The sequence below is a fragment of the Lepus europaeus genome, chromosome 1, assembly GCF_033115175.1.
Source record: "Lepus europaeus isolate LE1 chromosome 1, mLepTim1.pri, whole genome shotgun sequence".
Taxonomy (NCBI): domain Eukaryota; kingdom Metazoa; phylum Chordata; class Mammalia; order Lagomorpha; family Leporidae; genus Lepus; species Lepus europaeus.
Genome location: NC_084827.1, coordinates 108,695,731 through 108,718,477, shown reverse-complemented (window position 1 = coordinate 108,718,477; position 22,747 = coordinate 108,695,731). Strand labels below are relative to the sequence as shown.

Here is a 22,747-nt window from a genome sequence, read left to right as displayed (position 1 = left end):
TTTTTTTTCCCAAACTAGTTTTTGTATCCTTCTTATGCATGCAAATTTGTCTAATAGTGAATTGACTATTTTCTTTATGTATTCAATAAGCCAGCTCTGGCGCTGCCTATGAAGTGAGCAAATTCCCATAATCTCAAATCTTAGGATAGATTAAGGTCCAATTTGGACTGTGGTGACTATCTGATTGATAATTATGGCTTGGTGTGGCAAGCTATTCTCATCAGGACCTCTCGGAGTCACTAGTCTGGCCTACAGAGTCGGATCTGTCCTCTCAGAGAAAACTCCTTTCTGTTCCATCCTTGTTGACTGAGTTTGTCCTGTCTCTCTGAGCACAGTCTCCATCTTCTGCATGGGTCACAGAGTGAACACTCTATCAGTGACTGGTAATTGGCCCAATGTATTTTCATTCTCTTATCTTATACCACATCTCTTATATCAGTCAAGCACAAGAATTAATAAACATTGGCTGCTCTACAACACTCGACAGAGAAAAATATGTTGTTAAGAATTCTTATTTATAAATTTCACTTCAAATTCAGTAAACTAAAACTAACAGCCTCTGGTTCATATTCCATGAAAAGAATGTATTGATATTAACGTCTTCTCCTAGTCTTCTCCTTTAAGTATCTGTATTCTTTTCTTCACTTAGGACTTTCATATGCAGAGTAGATGGTAATTAAGATGTGCAGGATGACAAGATGGAGCAAACAGTGCTTGTACCACCAGGACCTGACAGCTTCAACTTCTTCACCAGAGAGTCTCTTGCAGCTATTGAAAGGCGCATTGCTGAAGAAAAGGCTAAGAATCCCAAACCAGACAAGAAAGATGATGATGAAAATGGCCCAAAGCCAAATAGTGACTTGGAAGCTGGAAAAAACCTTCCATTTATTTATGGAGACATTCCTCCAGAGATGGTGTCGGAGCCCCTGGAGGACCTGGACCCCTACTATATCAATAAAAAAGTGAGTGTTTTTTTTAATCAGTCTTGTTTTGCTGCTAAGTGCCTACTGCATACCTGGAACTGTTGCACTATCAACACATGTTGCATTACCACAATGTTGTTAGTATCTGTCTGTTTAAGAAATGGAAAATGTATGTTGTCTCATGAAAAATGAGAAATAAATCATTTATAACATATAAAGCATCCTAAATGCACCTGACAGATACCTAAATAAAATATGTTATAGATGGCTAATTTATTGAGTTAAATTCTCTCAGAGATTAAATTTCTATATAATTGTATGTGCTTCTGCTCTTGAAATTATCCTGAATTATAAAGACTTCAGAAAATATTAGTATTAATTTCTCATGAAACAAATTTGGGGCTACAAAAAAACTGAAAAATATTCTAATTCTTCATAATGTTATAGATAATAAATTAATAATTTCCAATTTTTCTCAGGTAAAAAGCACTTCTACATAAAATATACTTTTATAAATTATTCAATCATTTCATAGAAATATATTGCTATTGGTAAGAATTAACAAAATATAATATTCTAAAGAACCTATCAAAATATTTGAATGCATGCATGCATTTTATGTCTCATGTTTGATATAAATACCTTGTATTAAGCACCCAATTTTTCATTGTAATTATGGTTTCACCAGACCAAGAAGAAAAGAAAAAGATAAAATCTTTTTTGTATTGATTTTATATTAAATTTGTAATTTCAATGAATTTGCAACATTTTATTATCATTTTCACCTGATGTAATACATTTGTGAACTCTGTAGACAGATAGGACACAAAGATTGTAACCAAGCGGATACTTATAATTTTTTAGTAGAACAAAGGCCTTAGAAAACCTCAAAAACGTTAGGGATTCTGTTGCTGACCCAGTTCTATGTGAAGTTGGACCTTGCCAAATGCACCCAAAAGTTTTAGTTTTACTGTGTGGATGGAAGACAATTTTGTAAATAACTTCTGATTGACTGCTAGAGTTTATGAGGTCAAAACCCTATGAAAGGATCATAATCTCTATGTCCAGTTTTGTTTTAACTTTTCAGAATACAATCAGTCTAACACTTTCCTTTTAAAAAAAATAATTTATTTTACAGCAAAAGAAGAAACAAAAATATTTTTTCATAAATTTCATTTTATTTTATTTACCTTTGCCTTTTTGTCACTGTACTGTCAAATTGTAAGTAGTTAAGAAAGATTATCCATCTCATAACCCCCACTTAAATTTTGAGAATAGTTACATTTTATCACTAAATCAGTTCTTTAGAAATTAATTTGAGATTTGAAAAGACAAAGCTCAAAGTCAATCAACTATGATGAGAGTTTTATCTGGATAAGGAAAGTTAAAATGCAGACAATCCAGTTATTTAACCATTTTAACTTATTTAAAATTAAGAAAGAAGACCTCTGTTGTGTTTCCACAGAAATTCATCTGTGTCATATAATCTGTTACTTTATTCATAGCAATTGAATGTATCCAGTTTATTAAGACACTGCTCTTGCTACAGGTAAGTGGGCTCCATCCTCAGCAGGCCTACCCAGCCCACACTTCTCTGGCCGGACATCACTATCTACCTGTTAATCCAACAGGGATGAAATCTAGCATCCCAGCTTCTGTGCTGCATCCTTATTTGTAAAGCAAATAGTTTGCTATTGAGAAAGTTCAAGCTTTTGCATGTTGACTAGTATAGTGATTCTTTATGTGACAACCAGATATTCTAATCTTTTAAATTAAAGACCTTCAGACTGATAAACATCACTGTTTTGAGTCAATGTTCCCAAATAAAAATATATGATTGTTTATCATGAATTATATATGAAACAAAGGATATAAAAGCAAGTGCAAAATAAAATTATGCAAACCTTTTAAAAATACTTAAATGTCTTAAAACTAGATGAAAGACTAACTCTGATAATCTTATCAGACTCCTGGGATAAGATCATGCTTATGAATATTGTTAGACTCACATTTGAATTTGTATTTAACATCTTCTATCCTTATCTACAAAAGCACATTGTGGGTGGAAGAGAAAACATTTTGGAATTTTGGAACAAATCTCAATGTGCAAGTAGAACAACCTGATAAGAGAAATATTGTTATCAGAAAAGATTTTTCCCCAAGGTAGGAATATCCTTGGCTTGCCTACAGAGCTGACATCAAACAAACCTTTAAATGAAAGTCATTCAGCAGCAAAAGCAATTTTTGTGAAACTGAAATCATAAAAAACTAACATGGTGTATTAAGAACACATGATTTCACTAAATGAAATTTCCTTCTTTTGCATTTTTGTATTTTAAAGGTTTCTATAAGTTGCCTATATATTATTTGTAGTCGTAAATTTTCTTTCCTAATTGGATTCATTATTGAGGCATAGTCTTAAATTCTGAGTAAATTTGATTATTTTTTTAATTTAATAAATATAAATTTCCAAAGTACAACTTTTGGATTATAGCGGCTTTTTCTCCCCATAACTGCCCTTCCACCTGCAACCATCCCATCTCCCACTCCCTCTCCCATCCCATTCGCATCAAGATTCATTTTCAATTATCTTTATACACAGAAGAAGATCAATTTAGTATATACTAAGTAAAGATTTCAACAGTTTGCACTCACACAGAAACATAAAGTACTGTTTGAGTACTAGTTATACTGTTAATTCATAGTACAACACATTAAGGACAGAGATCCTACATGGAGAGTAAGTGACTCCTGTTGTTGATTTAACAATTGACACTCTTATTTATGATGTCAGTAATCACCCTAGGCTCTAGTCATGAGCTGCCAAGGCTAGGGAAGCCTCTTGAGTTTGCCAACTCCAATCTTATTTAGACAAGGCCATAGTCAAGCTGGAAGTTCTCTCCTCCCTTCAGAGAAAGGTACCTCCTTCTTTGATGGCCCATACTTTCTTCTGGGATCTCACTCACAGAGATCTTTCATTTACGTCATTTTTTTTTTTTCCACAGTGCCTTGGCTTTCCATGCCTGAAATACTCTCATGGGCTTTTTAGCCAGATCCAAATGCCTAAAGGGCTGATTCTGAGGCCAGAGTGTTGTTTAGGGAATTCGTCATTCTATGAGTCTGCTGTGTATCCTGCTTCCCATGTTGCATCATTTTCTCCTTTTTAATTCTATCAGTTAGTATTAGCAGACACTAGTCTTGTTTATGTGATCCCTTTGACTCTTAATCCTATCATTATGATCAATTATGAACTGAAACTGATCACTTTGACTAGTGAGATGGCATTGGTACATACCACCCTGATATATTGATTTGGAATCCCCCGGCACATTTCTAACTCTACCATTAGGGATAAGTCCAATTGAGCATGTGCCGAACTATATATCTCTCCCCTCTCTTATTTCCACTCTTATATTTAATGGGGATCACTTTTCTGCTAAATTTAAATACCTAAGAATAATTGTGTGTTAATTAAAGAGTTCAACCAATGATATTAAGTAGAATAAAAAAGTACTAAAAGAAACAAAGTATTAAGTCGTTCCTTGATAGGACAAGCACTGATCATGTCATTGTTTCTCATGGTGTCCATTTCACTTCAACAGGTTTCCTTTTAAGTGCTCAGTTAGTTGAGATATTTAGCAAAATCTCAACCTTTTAAATATATGAATAATTCTTTCAAGATTTGATTACCAGTTTCATCTTAATAACTTGGATATCTGAGATTGTTGGGGTGGTTTTCATTAAAACAATGCAAAACACACATCCAGTATTCTTGGTGCAACTAATGGGTTTAATGGTGCAAATATCAGCTGGAAAAATGTTTCTTAGGATGAGATTTTCCACTCATGTTGACGATGTGGATTTGGTTGCCAGGGTGAGTTGGAATATGCAAATATCAATCAGGCCAATGATTCCCTAAGTTTGAACTTCAATATAATAGTTAATGGGCTGTTTGTATTAATACACAAAGCTTCTCATTTTTTTAAATATTGTATAGAATTAACAAAGCTGACAGTCCATTTGTGCTACTGTAACACAGTTCTTAACTTTTTTTTTTTAATAACAACTGGGTGATCTGCAAAGAACAAAAATTTATTGTTTCACTTTTCTTGAGGCTGGGAAGCCCAAGTTAAAGCAGCTGGTCTCTGGCATGGGACTTCTTGCTGCATCATCACATGATGGAAGGCAGAAGGGCGAGAGAGATCAGACCAAGAGAGAGAGCAGAGAGAGAGCAAAGGGGCAAGGGGTAGCATACACATCTTTTTATAAAAGCATTCATCCCACGTCTTAATACTTTTACAATGGCAGCTGAATCTCAACCTGAGTTTTGGAGGGTGTAAACATTCAAACGTTAGCACACAGAAGCGGCTGCAGAATCCATTCTTTCTGTTTCAGTCTGAGGTGCAGTGGTATACATGCAAGGAATTTGTGTGGATAGAGATGACAACACTGTACGGAAGCAGTCTGTGATCTTTTACAAAGGCAATGTCAGTGAGCTTATGGAAATGTCACTGCCGATGGTGTATGTTCCGATGGCATATGCCCACATATTTTTATCCTCTTTGTCCCAGTTTAAGATGTTCAAGTTATATAATGGTCAAAGATTCTGCTAAAACTGGTAAGGTAGTTTAGACCAAAAGCAGTGATATTGTAGTAGTAACTAATGTATGGAAGCATTAGGAACTTTCACCCTCATATTTGTTAAGTCTTCACAAGACCAAGGTAACAGTCATGGTTTTAAAAAAAAAGCCACCATAGACAGTTATACAATTTCCCATACCATGTTAACTCTAATCCTGAGGTTTTCAGAACAAATTCTTTTTGTTTGCTTATTATTTTTAATTGCATAGCAAGACTCACTTTAGTTTGTGAGAACACCTTTTTTCTAAGGGATTTTTTTCAGTTTGCTTTCATAGCTTGGGTTGATTTTACACAATTTGGCTGTACATTGAAATTCTCCACCCACTCCTTATTACAGAAAACTTCTCTCTCTTCTTGTTCTTGAAATTACAGATGACTCATTAGTACCATGGGAGGAAATAGCCTTCTGACAATGTGACAATTTACTGGAAATAGAATGAGGTATTTTGGCAATCTAGTGAAAATAGATAAGTTTGTTAATTATGGAAGACAGACATGCAATCATTTTTAAAATGTACTCCTTGTTTTATTATCTCACATACCATTTGAAAATTTAAAATTCTATCAGCTCCCTTTTTACATGAGCACTGCCTGAGGGGCCTGGAATCCATGCCTGGTCTGTCATTGCCATTGAAGTTGTTCATTGTTAGATTAGGCATGGAGCTGCTTGTCTTGTGTTCTATTTGGATTAGATTGTTTTTGTAAAATGACTTATAAAATCAGATAAGTATATGATAGTTAAAAGTTTATGATTCCATGGATTTTCATATGGAAAGTCTCTAATTAACAACTGTTCTTTGAATATCGTCAGTTCCAGTCACCTAGACTCTCCCTTACATCCTAGGCATTGTAGTTGGCTTCTTAATCTTTCTCCTCTCACTCACTATTTCTTTCTTATTCTCCTTTCTTTTTCATCTCCCAGTCTGTTTCAGAAAAAGTCTCAAGAGTATGTGTTGCCACATAAGATGAAGGTTAGCATTTATGAAATAGTGGCTATAATAGTAAGAGACCCTTTGGTTGAAGGCGACCAAAATCTAACAACAATAATTTTTTTTTTAAAAAAAGGAACTCAATGGAGTTTATTTGGTTTCAGTATTTAAAAAAGATCTGGTGGGTCTGGCACCATGGCTCACTTGGTTAATCCTCCACCTGTGGCACCAGCATCCTATATGGGCACCAGGTTCTAGTCCCCGTTGCTCCTCTTCCAGTCTAGCTCTCTGCTGTGGCCTGGGAGGGTAGTGGAGAATGGCCCAAGTGCTTGGGCCCTGCACCTGCATGGGAGACCAGGAAGAAGCACCTGGCTCCTGGCTTCGGTTTGGCGCAGCGCCGGCCATGGCGGCCATTTGGGGAGTGAACCAACGGAAGGAAGACCTTTCTCTCTGTCTCTCTCTCTTACTGTCTAACTCTGCCTGTCAAATAAAAAATAATAAAAAAAGATCTGGTATAGTATTAAAATGACATTGTCAGGACAGTCCTCCATTTTTGTTCTACTTTCTCCTACGCTGACCTCATTTGCAGGGTGGCAGAGACAGCTACTGAGAGCACTAAGCCAACATCCAATTACCAACTAAGCTGATAATCCCAAGAATAAGAGCTGAAGTTTTCTTTAAAAACTCTAGCAGAAGTCCTGGAAGTGTCACTAATTAGGTTCCATGGTCTCCACTGAGCCAATCACTGTGGCCATGGGAATGTGATGGTCTCATGGGTTAGGTCAGTGTCACAAACTGACCCATATTGCCAGGAGCTGGGTTAGCTTCACCCAAGCCACGTGGGCAGACAATGGAGCATGGATGTTCTCCAGAAGGAAGAGAATGGGGACTAGTAAAGAAGATAGCGTGCTAGGAAGGCAAAAGCAATAGCTCTGCATTCTTTCTACTGTATGTTGGGATATTTATGATTGTTATTTAATCCTCAGTTCTTTCCAAGAAAGATCTTATTTTTATTTTAAAATAATGCAGCAGAAGGTAAGTAATTTGCCTAAGATCACAAAGCTACTAAGTAATGGGGACCAGATTTAAAACCAAATCTGTAAAGTTCTGTGTCCCATTGCCATGCTACATTGGGTTTGCAATCAGACCAATTTTTACACCAGTGGGAAGAGAAGTCAATGACAGAACCTGAATAATTTTGTTGCTCTTCCTGTCCCTTGACTCATGCCACTTTGCAAGCTATTATCCTCATCTTCTATATTGGTAGTATTTCCCAAAGCCTGACTTTTCACCTCACCACTGAGGCTTCCTCTGCCTGTGAAAAACTAAGAACTTGGAGATTCAATTATATTAATCTGCTTCTAAAATAATTAGAAAATTTTATTTCCCACCAGCTTCTGTTACAATGATAAGCACTTTTTAAAAAAGAGAATTGATTCAGGAAACTGTTAGGAAATGGTGTTTAAATTTAGATCTGAAGGCTAAAAAAGAGGAGAGAAGAGTCTCCCAGGGAAAAGGAATAGTATATAAGGAGACAAAGAGAGCTAGATTGTAGTAACTAAAAGGAGAGTAAGATGATGTTGAGACAATGAGCCTGAGGCTTATGAGGGCCACCTCTTAGTAGATCTTAGAGAGTGTGAAGTCTATTTTTAGAGCAAAAATGAATTCTTAAGTTTGTTGGTACAGAAGTGACATGGTCCACTTTACATTACTAAAAATTATACTAGTTTCTCTATGGAGAACACAGTGAACTAATAAATCAAAGAAAAATAATCTGGAAGTCTTTGTGGAGGCTGGGCCTAAAGAGTAGCGGCTAAAATCAGAATCTATTTTGAAGGTGTGATGTTTAGGTGTCAGATTGTAGAAAACTGAGGGCATCATTTTCTGTGATATAATGTTTGAGGGGAAGATATTGAATCTGAAAATTTAAATTTGAAAATTGACACTGCTTTGACAAACAGAGATATTCTTATGTGTGTATATTTAAGAACTAGACACATAGGCATGCATTTAAAACATTATAACCCTTATATTTATGAAAGACTTTATAATTCACTAAAGGCATAGTTGCTTTTTTTTTCATTTCAAACTCAAACCAACCCTGAAGTTGTTATTATTATCATCTTTTCTCTTGGACTGGAAAAATTAAAGTGTAATAATTTCCTCATAGTTTCCATACAGCAAGTTTGTAATCAAGCTGAGACTCAAATTTGTTCTTTCCAGACAAAGAAAAATCAGCTAAGCACACACAAGTAAGCAGATCCATGGAACATACTGATATTACAGAGCTGATGTATAGTTCACCTCCATATTTTACCATTTGAATTATGATTATAGATTTCCTTTCTTTTAGATACAGGTAGGGACATCTATAGCATTATCTAATGAGAATGTAGCTAGGCACATTCAGTGAGGCCATGTCCTCCACTGATCCCAACCCCTATTCGACACAACTGAAAAGCATGGAGACAAGCAATTGCAATTTTACAGTCTATTCTATAGGTGAAATTCTTCCCTTTTGTATGAGGCCTCAAGTCCACATATTTTTTTTTGGAGTTACACAATACTGTTTAAAATTTTGAATTACTTCCCAATACTTATAAGTCAAGATATCTATGTCTATCTCTCTTTGTCACAAATCCATACACAATAACACATATTTAGGATTTCTCTTGAAACATCAGATCTGTCATTACTGACATATAGGTCAAGAATTGGCAGGTATGATGACCACCTAATCTCTGTGGGCTTCTAGTCCATAATCCATTTTTTGAAGTGCACATCTGAGGGCCGGCTCCATGGTTCACTTGGTTAATCCTCCACCTGTGGCACCAGCATCCTATATGGGCACCAGGTTCTAGTCCCCGTTGCTCCTCTTCCAGTCTAGCTCTCTGCTGTGGCCTGGGAGGGTAGTGGAGAATGGCCCAAGTGCTTGGGCCCCTACATCCGCATGGGAGACCAGGAAGAAGCACCTGGCTCCTGGCTTTGGATCAATGCAGCGCCGGCCATGGCGGCCATTTGGGGAGTGAACCAACGGAAGGAAGACCTTTTTCTCTGTCTCTCTATCTCACTGTCTGTAACTCTACCTGTCAAATAAAAAAATAAGTACACATCTGTATTTAAGTGAAGGCTATATGTTAACACTTGGTGGGGTACAGGTACGTCACTGTCATGGGTTGTTCTTTAGACTGATCATCCTTAATTTTTACTGTTTTAACCATACTAAAAGGAAAAATTAAATTAGACTATGAGAGAAAAAAAAGTTAATATTACATGCTCACTTCAGAGTCAGGCAGAGAACCTCCTAGAAAAATTTTTCATCTCTCAGTGAGTTGGAAAAGGAAAGAAGTTTTGGCCTACATCCACAGGTTAAAACAAATAAGAGATGTAGATGAAATCATGTAGAGCATCTTCAGGCAAAAACATAGGATTAGATGCCATGGAATTGATTCAGAATGAAAAGTGTCCTCCAAAATGCGTACTAACAAGAATCTCATGGTCTTCTAAGCAGTTAGTTCTTCATACTCCAAACTCTGAAACATCTCTCCTCTTGCCATCTGGTCCCCATTCTGCTTCTACTGGCTAGAACCTCTTCCTAAGATAGCATCTTAGACCTGGGAGATATTTGATTTCACTTTTGGACAGAAGCTGAGCCAACTGAGAGCCTATTGCCATTTTCAGAGTAACAGCTTATACAAGTGGTCAAGTTCCATAGTGCCATTAATTCAGAATTGTACTTAAGAGTTAGATAGACTTTTGGGTCTGGAGATTTACATGTAACATATAGATTTTTTCCCTATGAGAAAATATTCCAAAAAATTAACTTCCGAAGAAAATTTTGAAACATTGCTGATGTATAAGTTCAAAATTACCTGTTTTAAACTTTGTGGCTAAAGGATAAATTATTCAGCCAGGGACACATTCAAAAGTTTTTATATTATTCATCATCACAGCTCAATTTTCTTTATCACTTCTTGTCTTTTACTAGATTTACTTTAAGACAAGGAAAGTACAATACATTTGGAATCAGTCCTGTTAATTGGCAATTTTCTGATAACATTTAGATAAAATACAAAGTTAGCTTATATTAAAGCTAAGTACTTTTAAGAATATGTCCTCTAGTTTGAATTAAAGTATAAGGTAGTGGCTATATTTACCAAAGAAAATTAAGCCATAGATTGTTCAATTCAATGTTCATCCTGGAAATAAATTATGAACAAATAATTTCTATAAACCAAAAGAAAATATTACTAAATAGTAAAAAATAAATTTTCCTAGTAGCAGTTTCTACCAACCTACTATAACATCATTGTTTCTTTAATGACTATGTGGTTAGATCAAGGGGAAGGATTTTAACTCATGTATATCACAACATTGATAATTTGGACAATCACTAGTGATTTTTCAAAATTATGAATTAAAAACAACAAAGCCAGATTGATAGCTCTGCTAATACAGAATCATCTGTGTTATGTAAAGCACACAGTGCAAGGCATCAGAATATGACCCACTGATTTGGAATCACAGCAGCACTATTAGTTATGCTCATTTATTCCACTTTTCAGAGGAGGTAACTGAGTCACTGAGGAGTTAGTAATTTGTCCAGAATCTCACTGCTTTAAGGCAGCAGAGTCAGTTAATGAACCAAACATCTGACTGTAGTGCCTATACCCCTGCACAAGATAAACTGCACTTAAATTATCCTAATGCTGCTCACCAGATCATTAAATTGCTGATTGCCAGTGGTGTTTACCAGCTTCTCTGTGGAATAATTTTCTTTAAAATAGGAAATTATTTTTACCAACCAAGGGTTGCTAAAGAAGGTATTACCTAACTGAACAATAAGTGGTGTTACTCTATGTCTGCAGTCATTAACCAAGTTGTCTACTGGTGCCTAACGGGCTGAGGCCATATTTGGAAGATTTGGGATAGTGAGAAAAAAATGATGTAGAATATCTCAATAATTCTTACAGTTGTCTTTACTTTCTAGTGGTAATATACATAAGTGGTAATATACATAGTGGTAGATACATAAGGTTAAAGAAAACATTTTTAAAATTTATTTCACCTACTTCCTTTTTCTCTTGTGAATGTGGTTAATGCAAGTATTTTTTTAGAAATGTTAAAATCATTACTGTGGCTCAGACTTGTAGTTCACCCTGTATTTTTATTGGAAGTGCTGGCCCCCATAAACCTTCCACTGATTTTTCTTGTTTTTCTCCTAGAAGAATGAATTGTAGATAGTTGAAGATTCCTTAGTTCTAGAATTCCTTGGATATGACTAGCATATCTTTGTTTTGACTGTAGTACAAGGCTTTGCAAATATTTTGCTAAACATTTAATACATGCATTTTGAGTTGAAATCAACTGAAAGTAAAACCAGCTCCATGCTACTTTCCAAGTGTCTACAATGCTCATCTGTAATACCAACTCATAAAGGTGCTCAATAAATGTTACTTGACTTTGGTAACTACATATGAAGAATTTACTGACAAGCAAGGACAACCTCTATTGGGAGAATTTTACACTTCTGCAAATATATCTTTGAAATGATTTTTCATATATACAATCAAGTTTCTAATTCAGTAACAATGGCCATGTTCTGAGGCAGAAAATAATTACTCATATATTAAAATGATTGAGTGATTTTTTTAACATTCTATAGGACTGTAATTCAAGCATTAATTTTAGCCCTTTAACAAATAAGTGAAGGGACAAATTTTTTTTCATTTTCAATTATCTTTATATACAGAAGATCGATTTAGTATATATTAAGTAAAGATTTCATCAGTTTGCACCCACACAGAAACACAAAGTGTAAAATACTGTTTCAGTACTAGTTATAGCATTACTTCACATTGGACAACACATTAGGGACAGATTGAAGGGACAAATTTTAAGAATAGTCATAGATATGACTGAAATCTACTGAAGAACAAACTGTTGGTGCCAGCATCTGGGACCAGTCACGTCAATGTTCATATCAGCCTTGGGCTGTTCAGAAAAGCCCATTTCCAGCTATATGCTGCCATCTGTCTTTTCTCCTTCACCTCTGGGTTTGAACTGTTGGTTTTGTAATGAAGCTACTGAATGCAATAGAAATTATTTTGAGGAGTTGTATAAATGCAATTTTATTAAAATACTTAAATTTAATGCATCTTAAGATACTTCACTAAAATAAGCCACCTAGTATCCTGTTTTATAAATCAAAAATGAAGTGAGCAGTTCATGAATCTTGATTTGCTTAAAGCTATATGAGATTTATTTACACAGTTTGCAGTACAATAACATCTGGTCTAGTGTCTGAAAACTTTCCTTATGTGTAAAATGGGGAAGACAAATACAAAAATATTTCAAATGGTTTTCAGAAAATGTAGTTAAAAGATAAGCTTATTTTGGCATAAACTTTTTGAAATCCATGCAAAATTTTTCATAATATGTATTTTTCAGGAACTTGTTGAAGACCCTTCATATACACGGAATTCAAAATATTTTTTGCAAAACAAGCTTATCCTATTTTTTAAGATTTATTTTATTTATTTGAAAGAGTTACAGAGAAAGAGAAGGAGAGAGAGAAATCTTCCATCTTCTGGTTCACTCCCCCTATGGCTACAACAGCCAGAGCTGCGCCAGTCTGAAGCCAGGAGCCAAGAGCTTCTTCCAGGTCTCCCACATAGGAGCAGGGGCCCAAGGACGTGGGCCATCTTTTGCTGAGCTGGATTGGAAATGGAGCAATCAGATCTTGAATCTGTGTCCATAAGGGATGCCGGCACTGCAGATGGCCTCTTGATCCACTGCACCATAGCGCTAGCCCCGCAAACTTATCTTTAGTTATTTTCCATGACTTTTTGAAGTGCTCTATTCTCTCTGCTTATGTTCGAAATCCTTAGAGTTACTTAACTGTCTCTGAAATGAAATAGTGTTCCCTTCTGACTCTTCTCTCCCTTCAGTACCATATATAACACTATTTGAAGAAATACGTATGTGAGTCAAGTATCCTTTCTTTTTTTCAAACTTTAAGGCTTATTTATTTATTTGAAACACAGAGTTTGGAGAGAAAAGGAGAGGAAGAGAAAGTGAGAGAAAGGAGAGAGAGGAGGGGAGAGAGAGAGAGAGAACCTTGCATCCTCTGGTTACTCCCCAAATGGCTGCAACAGCTGGAGCTGGCCCAGTTCAAAGCCAGGAGCCAGGAGCCACTTTCAAGTCTCCCATGTGAGCAGGAGCTCAGGGAATTGAGCCATCTTATGCTGCTTTCCAAGGTACATTAGCAGGGAGCTGGATCAGAAGTGATGCAGCCAGGACTTAAACCAATGTCCACATGAGATGCCAGCATTACCTACATTGCAAGTGGTGACTTTAACTACTACACCACAAATGCCAATCCCCTTTTCTTAGTTCTTAACACTGATTAACTGAGTGATGGGCCTCTTTGCAATGTAAGCAAATTTATGGAGGTTAGATACTGACAGATAAGGAAGCACACATCAGATCCATTGCATATAATAAATATGAAGTTCCATATAGAACCTACTTGCTGACATAAAAATGATAGTATGTTGAAAATTCTATATATCGCATTATTACATAAGTCTGGATTCTTTTGCTTTTTGGAGAGACCCATAAACCCAATAAGCACTTTAAAGTCTCATATGTGAGGTCAGCACATTAACATATATATTCCAATGTGAAATAAGAAATATCCTCACAGAAGAAATCCTATAAAAATGGTCCTTCAATGTCCACCTGATTGCTAGTTTCCTGGATAGGTCTGTCGAGGACACCATGGTCCCCTGTATGCCTTGTAGCAAACTGAAGCAGCACAAGATTGTTGTACAGTGAACCTTTACTAATCCATTTATAAATGCAAATTGCAGGCATATACATAATGTACACATAAATCTTATAAACATTAAGGTATAAAATAATCTACATATTCCTTTAATTTTATATTCTAAGAAGACATCCTAGAATCAGCAAAGCTTCCTTATATGTCAAAGTGTTAATTCCTGGGCCGGTGCCACGGCTCACTAGGCTAATCCTCCACCTGTGGCACCAGCACCCCAGGTTCTAGTTCCGGTCGGAGCACCGGATTCTGTCCCAGTTGCTCCTCTTCCAGTCCATCTCCCTGCTGTGGCCCGGGAGTACAGTGGAGGATGGCCCAAGTGCTTGGGCCCCTGTACCCACATGCGAGACCAGGAGGAAGCACCTGGCTCCTGGCTTCGGATCTGCGCAGCGCGCTGGCCATAGCGACAATTTCTGTCTGTCTGTCTGTCTCTCTCTCTCTGTCTGTCTAACTCTGCCTGTCAAAAAATAAAAAGTGTTAATTCCTCAGTGTCAAAGGACTCTTTAGATTTGGAATCATATATCAGCATTAGAGGTGCGGTGCTTTCATTAAACACTCTGCCCAGTTCATCCCTCTGTCCTCCCTTTGTGGGCCCTTCTCTGTTCAGTTTCCCAGTTGAGTTTGTTTCTTTCTGTTAGTTCTCAAGGCAGAATATGCCATCACTGCCTCACCCTATATTTTGGCATCTCTAGCTTTGTCTTTTGCTTTTGCTCCCTCCCACCCTGGTATCTTTTCTCTCTTCCTTGTTATTTCCACTGTTCATGATTTGGGCTAGAGAGTGTCCAGGAGCCAGAGTCACAGGTTGTCTCTTCTAAGTGTGTGGTCTCATGTTCTCAACAACAGTCTGCTTATTTCCCCTGTCCACTGAGTCACAATCAGTTGCGTCATGACCACCCTCACCTTCAAGCGCATGGTTTAGTTCTTTGTATCACTAGAACTATTACAAAATACAACATGTTGTAATTTTCCTAGTACTCCTCTCTCTCAATTTTTATTATGTTTTATTTTGCATATTTTTGGTGAAATGAGCACATGCCATAGATTTGAAAGGTGGACCATATTCAGTCCTGAGTTGACTCACTTTGGGCCTTTCTGTGTCCTTGGATGCTGGTATTTCCAAAGGCAAAAGCATTTGCATTGCATAAGGCTGTTCACATTTTATGATTATCTCACAGTGTCACTTAAGGACAGAGGAACTGAATGAATCATAGAAAAAGAGGGCTGAGTGTTGTCACCAGAGACAACATTGTATAATTGTTCCTCTAGTAAGCACAGGTGTATGTTCCTCTTCCCCAACACACACACACACACACACAAATGAACTTTGTGGAACAGCTTTCTTATTGTATGCTAGATTCATGCTGCTTCAAAGATGGTAGAGGGAATGTAGTCAGAGGTTCCCCTTAGACGAGTGCTTCTCAAACTCTGATGGTAAAAATGGAGGCCTCCATTCTTCTCTAAAATGCATTACAAATAAATTCTAGATAATTGAAATGAAAAATAGACCCCAAAACCACAACTCATCATTATTTCATTTTTAGATTCAAATGGCACAAAAATCAGTTTGTCAAATTGTTTTATATAGTTCAAAATACATTTCTCAATATCTGTGCCTAACTCATCTCAACCCAGGAATCACTTTCAGAACAGCACTGGTAGAGTAACCATCCCTTCAAAGTCTATTTAGAATACTTCTACCCACACCAGATAGGAGATGCTAATTCCAAGCAGCAACTCAGCAAATACATTGGGGCTATTACTTGAATTTAGTAAATTTTGAAGGTAGGCGAGTAAAAAAAAATGAGAAATCTACTAATGACCAAATGATTAAATGTAAAGAATAAAGAATTATCAGACTTTTAATAGAAAATAAACATACAGCTTCCTATATGGTTATATATTCCTGCTATGCAGAAATGCACCTAGAGCCACAAAGAAGCAGAGCTTTTGAAGAATATGTAAATTTAAGCTTAAAAAAACTTAAAATTCTCTTCCCTAAATATATTTACAGAGAAAAAGGCTTTCTCCCACTGCAGAATCTGTCTTAATTATAAGTAAACGCCTTTAAAAACACTGTGTGACGAGTCTTCATACACTATTGTACTTTGTTTCTTATATTTTTGTCTGAACAGTGACAATTGCTTTCAAATAAGTCAAATTTTTGGAATGGAATTTCATTTATATTCATGGATCCTGGATTGTCCAGGGCCTTTGAGCTTTTCCTGTGTGCCAGGCAGTCAACTGGGATTAGAATTCAATGCATCAGCTAACTCTGAAATCCCAATACAGAATTTAGCACTCCTGGTCAAAAGATACTCTTCTGTGAACCTGGCCTCCAGAAATCAATTATTGGATTACACCCATCTAACGTAGGAAGGGGTTTGATGGTGACTGTTTTTATTTTCTATTACAACTAGAGTGATAATATTTTTATGAGCATAGATGATAAAGGAATATTCAAAAAATAGTATCAGTTCTATTGAATGACTTTACATTCCACAGGATTAATTTTCCAGATGTTTGAAAGGAATGTAGCACCCTAAGATTTTTAGAATGAAATGAATTGTGCAGCTATTTAAGACTTCCATTTAGCTCAAACATTTAAAATATTCAGAAAATGAATTCTCTGTGCTAATTGTCTTATGTTCAGTAAAATTGCAGGTAAGTACCAGGTAAAAGGTAAGTGCTTTCACTGGATGTCCTCCCTAGTGAAGATGAGATCCAGTGACAGTTTTCTTCATGTTACACATCAGAACTGGTGATTGTGCTGGCTTCTCGCACGACACTGGGGTAATTCATTATGACATATAACAGGAAGTAGATACTAGAGATTACCTAGCTTATACTTTTATACTTCTATGTTGTGTTCCTGTCTTACAGACTTTTATAGTATTGAATAAAGGGAAGGCCATCTTCCGGTTCAGTGCCACCTCCGCCCTGTACATTTTAACTCCCTTCAATCCTCTTAGGAAAATAGCTATTAAGATTTTGGTACATTCATATCCTTTTTCAAGTGGTTAATATCAACTATTTGTACATAATATAAAAGTACTTTGTAGAAAATATTTATCTGGGAAATTCCATATTCTATAGCTTTTGTCACTCTCATTTTCCATATTCTGTCAGATAAGGCTGATTCTTAAAGTTGATTAATCACATAGATGTCACTGAAATTTTTAAAGTGTTTAACGTGACGTGTGTGTGTGTGTCCATATGTAGCTATTATCTTTAGTGTACGTACTCAATCCTGTAAATCTACTAGAAAGTAGCCTTACTTATCTTTACCATTTGTGTATGAGGTTTATAATTATATAGAATTTGTGGTGAATAAAGATATACTTACAGAAAAATCTATTTCCAGATGACAATTTAGCCAGAGCTATGATGTAAAATACTTTAGTGTACTTTAAATCACCAAGCATATTTTCCACGAGTGAATATCAGAAAACTGGTTAGTACTTACTTAATTCTGACATTTTCTGTTAATTTTTGTGAAAACATTGGCTGAATTTCAAATTTAAGTCTTTGAGTTATGACTATGTCATGCAAAACTGATTACTTAGTAAAGAGTCTGGAAGTTAACAAAAGAAACTGAAACTGTATTTCCAAGTGACCTTAAGGACTATTTGGCTTTTGATTCTCATCGGTGCTAACAGGGCATTTGCACCTAAGTTCTTCCGCTGATTAGAAGAATCATGTAAAGAAAGAAATACTATTATACTTTATAATTTTCATAAGCTCATCCTTTTTTTAAAAAAAAATAAGAGTCTAAAATTTAAAAGGTCTTTTTAAAAAATAAATAGCAAGAGATCCTTAGTAATATAAATATGTCAATATTAAAATTTAAAAATTAGAAACATACAAATTGTACATATGTTTAGGGTAGGCATTTGGCCTATAGATCTGGATGCCTGCAACCTATTTGAGAATCTCAGTTCAGTACCTGTCTCTGGCTCCTACTAGTAGGGTCATGGGAAGCAGCAGTGGTGGCTTAAATGGTTGGGTTCTTGCCTCCCATGTGGGAAACCTGGATTGAATTCCCAGCTCCCACTTAGGCCTTGGCCCAGCCCTGACTATCATAGCCATGAGGAGAATGAGCCAATGTATAGGAACTTTCTCTCATTTTCTCTCTCTCAGATAAATTTTTACAAATTGTATAGGCAGGGATTTTAAATTTCTGCAACTTTTCCTATCCTAGTTTGTATTCTTAGTGCCATCATGTGGTCATATGATGGAAATTTTCTTTTTCACATAAAGAAGGTTTTTGTTTTGGCAATAAACTGCAGGGAAAGAATATTTGATATGGAAGCAGAAAATATTGTGTCTTGGGCCAAGATATCTAACCTCTCTGGAGTTGAGAGCTTATATCTCTGATTTCTAAAATATAGTGATAAGTTCAGTTGTTTTTTAAGGTCCTTTTTGGCTCCATAATTATTTATGACTTGTTCATTTGTTTCAGCTGACACAGAGCATACTGACTAATATGCAGGTACAGTTCCAAATAGTTCATGTGTATTAACTCATTTGATCTGCACTTCAAAATTTGTACATTATTTGCCACATTATATAAAAGTGGGTAGAGACACAGGGAGGTTCAGTGATACAGAGAGCCTGAAAGACATGCCCTATGTCACTTTGCTATGTCAAATTTTAATTATGTTCACAGTATTAACTTCCACGAATATTCACCTTTCATCTTATCCAGTGAGGCTTGCACTGTGCACTTGTGTAATATCTGTGAGAATAGAGAAACCCAACACTTCACACCACATTTGAACTACATTTTTTATATTAGATAACATGTGTTCAAGACATTGCAATATTGCACATATGTGCCCTTGCTCAATACCTCACTATTGCAGTCACCTTAATTAGTTTAAGTCACTACTTTCTCTACAAAAAGTGTACATTCAATGTGACTCACAAACACTGTCTTCCCATTAAAATTCACTGGGAGGTAAATATACTGATTTAATAATAACTGGAAAACAACACCTTACACTTATATAATGCTTTATCATACACCATCTAATTTAATCTAAACAAATTCTCTGTGAAGGTGATGTTATTTTACAGGTGTAGAAAATAAAATATAGAAATTAGATGACTTGTACACAATGTATTTGTCACCAAGTTCTTACTGAATAGAAGCTCAGGTTTCTCATTCTTAGCTTTATTTAATAAAAGACTTGGGTTTGGTTATTTTGTATGTTCCTTAACAATAGTCTACATTATTCAGCATGCTAATTATGTGCACCATTTTGACGAACTGTGTGTTTATGACTATGAGTAACCCTCCTGACTGGACAAAGAATGTAGAGTAAGTTCAGTTTATAGTTTAAATATTATATGCAAATAGGAATGTATATATAAATATACATTGAGATTTTGAAAATCTGTCTTATCCTCAAAATAAAACTGAAAACCATTTTTATTAAAGCAATTTCTAGACCCAATGATGATATTCATTGTTCTAAAGCCTGCTGGTGTCAGATCTAATCTCTCTCTTTTACCTGGACATAGTGGTCATACATCATACTTGCACCTTCATCACTTTTCCTTTAGGATCTACAGCAACTATAGTAAATATGGTTAAAGCAATTGCACAACAGAGCCAATATGATAAACCTTGGCTCCAGTTAAATTACAGATGAATTTACTAAGTTGAAAAAGGAAAGTTACACATTTCATGAGAAGGCAAAATTGATCTCACAAAATTTTCATTTCTCCTAGGCATATCCACTTCATGTCAGGTCTATATCAGCTATATCAGCTTCAAATATGACCATAAAAAATTGGCTGAAATAAAATCTAAAATTTTGAGATTGTAAAACTTGAAGATTCAGTACACTAAAGGTTAACTGAAGAGTTTGGGTAGCACTTTCCAAAAGCAGAAGCATTACTAACTGCATTGATGGTCTCTGTTCTGGGATACCTGTGCAGGCAGAGAGGTCCAATCTGTGCTAACTAGAGCTGGGGCTACTCTGTTAATCACAGCTATACCTGGTCACAGTGCTCATAATGTAATTTCTATTAATCTGTGCTGCTGACTGTTTTAACAACTGCAGAGGTATCCCCAAGAGCCTCTTGCCTTCTCAGATATTTCTAGGTTGCATTCAATAAGGAAATAAACAAGTTTCAGGAAAAAAAAAACTAAAATTTATTCAAAAATTCACTAACATACTGCAGTTAATATTTGAGGTCCCAAAGGTCTTCTAATACTCCAGTTTCTGTGATTTTTTTGCCACTTTCTAAACCTTAACTTGTGAACAGAATATCTGAACTTTGGAAACATCTAAGTTTCTGAATTATCACAAGATATCATTCCAAATTAAATTTTCTCCTCTTATAACTTGAAGATAACCACTTTGATTTTAATCCAATCTTTTTTCCAAGTGAGTTCACCCAGCTTACACAAAGAGAGAACAACACTTGCAATTTGTCATTGTCTTCTTCTTAAAGCATCTTTGAAATTTAGATTTTCTTCTTTGCCTTCTAAAAGAAAATTATTTTATATTTCTTCAATGTTGTTACTGACTAACTACTGAATCCTGTGAACTTGCTGGGTAATTCTCAAGATGCTCCATTCTTTTTTGTCAAGTGCAAGACATTTCAGACAGTCACTGTACAGATTTAAGTGGCATGAGCAGCTCACACTGCTCTTACAGGACTTTAAAGCCAATTCTTCATGTGTCAGGGTGAATTTAAATTTAGGGCTATATTTTGTTTCTAGAAGAATAAAATCAGCCTGCCCAAGTTCTTTTTCTAGTATTCTTCTGGCCCTCTGACTTAAGGATAAGAAGTTGATAGGCTACGAAGGAAAACTATAGCCTTATCAATTATTTCTGGATGCTTGTTTCAGGTACACCTTCACAGGAATATACACTTTTGAATCACTTATAAAAATTATTGCAAGGGGTTTCTGTTTAGAAGATTTTACTTTCCTTCGGGATCCATGGAACTGGCTTGATTTTACTGTCATCACATTTGCGTAAGTATCTCCTTTTGAAACTTCAAAAGAGAATATAGTTTGGTTTGCTATATGTGTTTATGTTTTTAAAGAACAGAGTTGCTTTAACTGTAGAATATTTCTGTGTGATTTGTCCATGTAAGGTATGGATTTTGGTTTAGTACAATGGTGGCCTAAATGGCATTTCCATGTGTCATGAAGGCTTGTAATGTTGAGACTACACTTTTCACATAATGTAAATATCTGCCAGGAAATTTCATGTATTTTGTACTTCCAACATTCCCACAGTCCAGTATAACAGCACAAATATATTTATAATAAATCTCTAAAAGTGTTTTTTTTTAATTATAGCCACAAATAATTCCACAGGCCTCACAAATTTCACTGAGCTTACCCATACTACACACTCTACAGACTCTTTTATTGATATGATAAAATAATTGAAAATATACAACTGCTAATATCAAAACACTCTGACAAATAAAATAACAAGAAGAGAATATATTTGACAAATTATGTTTTATATGTTCTTTTGCTTTTTCATTTTCTGCATCTCTTTCTTATCCTGAACATAAACCTCTTGCTTTATCTCATATCCATATATGCTCAGTAACATGAACAAGTTCTGCATTCCCATTCTTTTTGTAGTGTTAAAATTACCAAGGAAGAGACCCAGGAAAATAATGGAATGCCATTCAAGAGTAGGTGCAAAGTAGAGTGTGCAGGAAGGTGGACCAGCACCACTAGCCCTCATCCTCCCTTTAGGAGCAAACTTTCCTAGCCTTTTGCAGGTTTATTGTGGTAGAAAGGAGGAGGAGAGGGACACTGTTACATGTAGGTCTCCAGACACTGCCAGTTTGGTCTTCATTTCATATGTGATAAGATGAGCTCATCCTTCATCATGCACTCTGGCCACGGCTCAAAGAGTACATATTGGGACTTCTGTTTCTTGAGATAAAAATAGCAGGGATGGCAAAGGCAGGAATGGGCCTCCATAAAGTAATATCCTTATTTTACCTTTCATTTAAAAGTAGGGGGAGCAAAATCTTATCTTGTGCATAAAGGCAATAGGGCAGTTTGCCTTTTCATACTTACATTTCTGTTGAGAGATTTCATTTTTTTTCCTACTGAAACTCTAAATAAAACTATAACCAAGGTCTATTTTCTTTTTACTTAAAAAAAAAAAAGTAAATACTTTGGATTTACTATTTGTAAATACTTTGATTACATTGCTTTCAAAAATGGCAGCAGGGATGTATACTTTATGAAGTTTACATTTAGTTAATGGTCTTAAATTAGTGAATTAAGCCAGCTTGATGGCATCTAATTACTTGTTTGCTATTTACAATATTAATCACTTAAAATAATTGAAGAAGGCTTTGCAAAATACACAAGCAAACAGCATAATTTCTGATTATGTGAATAATTGTGATTTAATTCT

The 22,747-nt window shown here is 35.6% G+C and overlaps 1 protein-coding gene across 8 annotated transcripts in view; it reads left to right on the top strand.

The window, feature by feature from the left end:
* Positions 1-698: 698 nt before the first annotated feature.
* LOC133766490 (sodium channel protein type 1 subunit alpha) overlaps positions 699-22,747 on the top strand; it is a 77,810-nt gene continuing 55,761 nt past the window's right edge. For all 8 annotated transcript variants that reach the window (XM_062200195.1, XM_062200199.1, XM_062200179.1 and 5 more), the window contains exons 1-4: positions 699-962; positions 17,217-17,335; positions 19,567-19,656; positions 21,199-21,327. In XM_062200195.1, coding sequence (XP_062056179.1) covers positions 699-962; positions 17,217-17,335; positions 19,567-19,656; positions 21,199-21,327 — 602 coding nt within the window. The remainder of the gene's footprint in view (positions 963-17,216; positions 17,336-19,566; positions 19,657-21,198; positions 21,328-22,747) is intronic.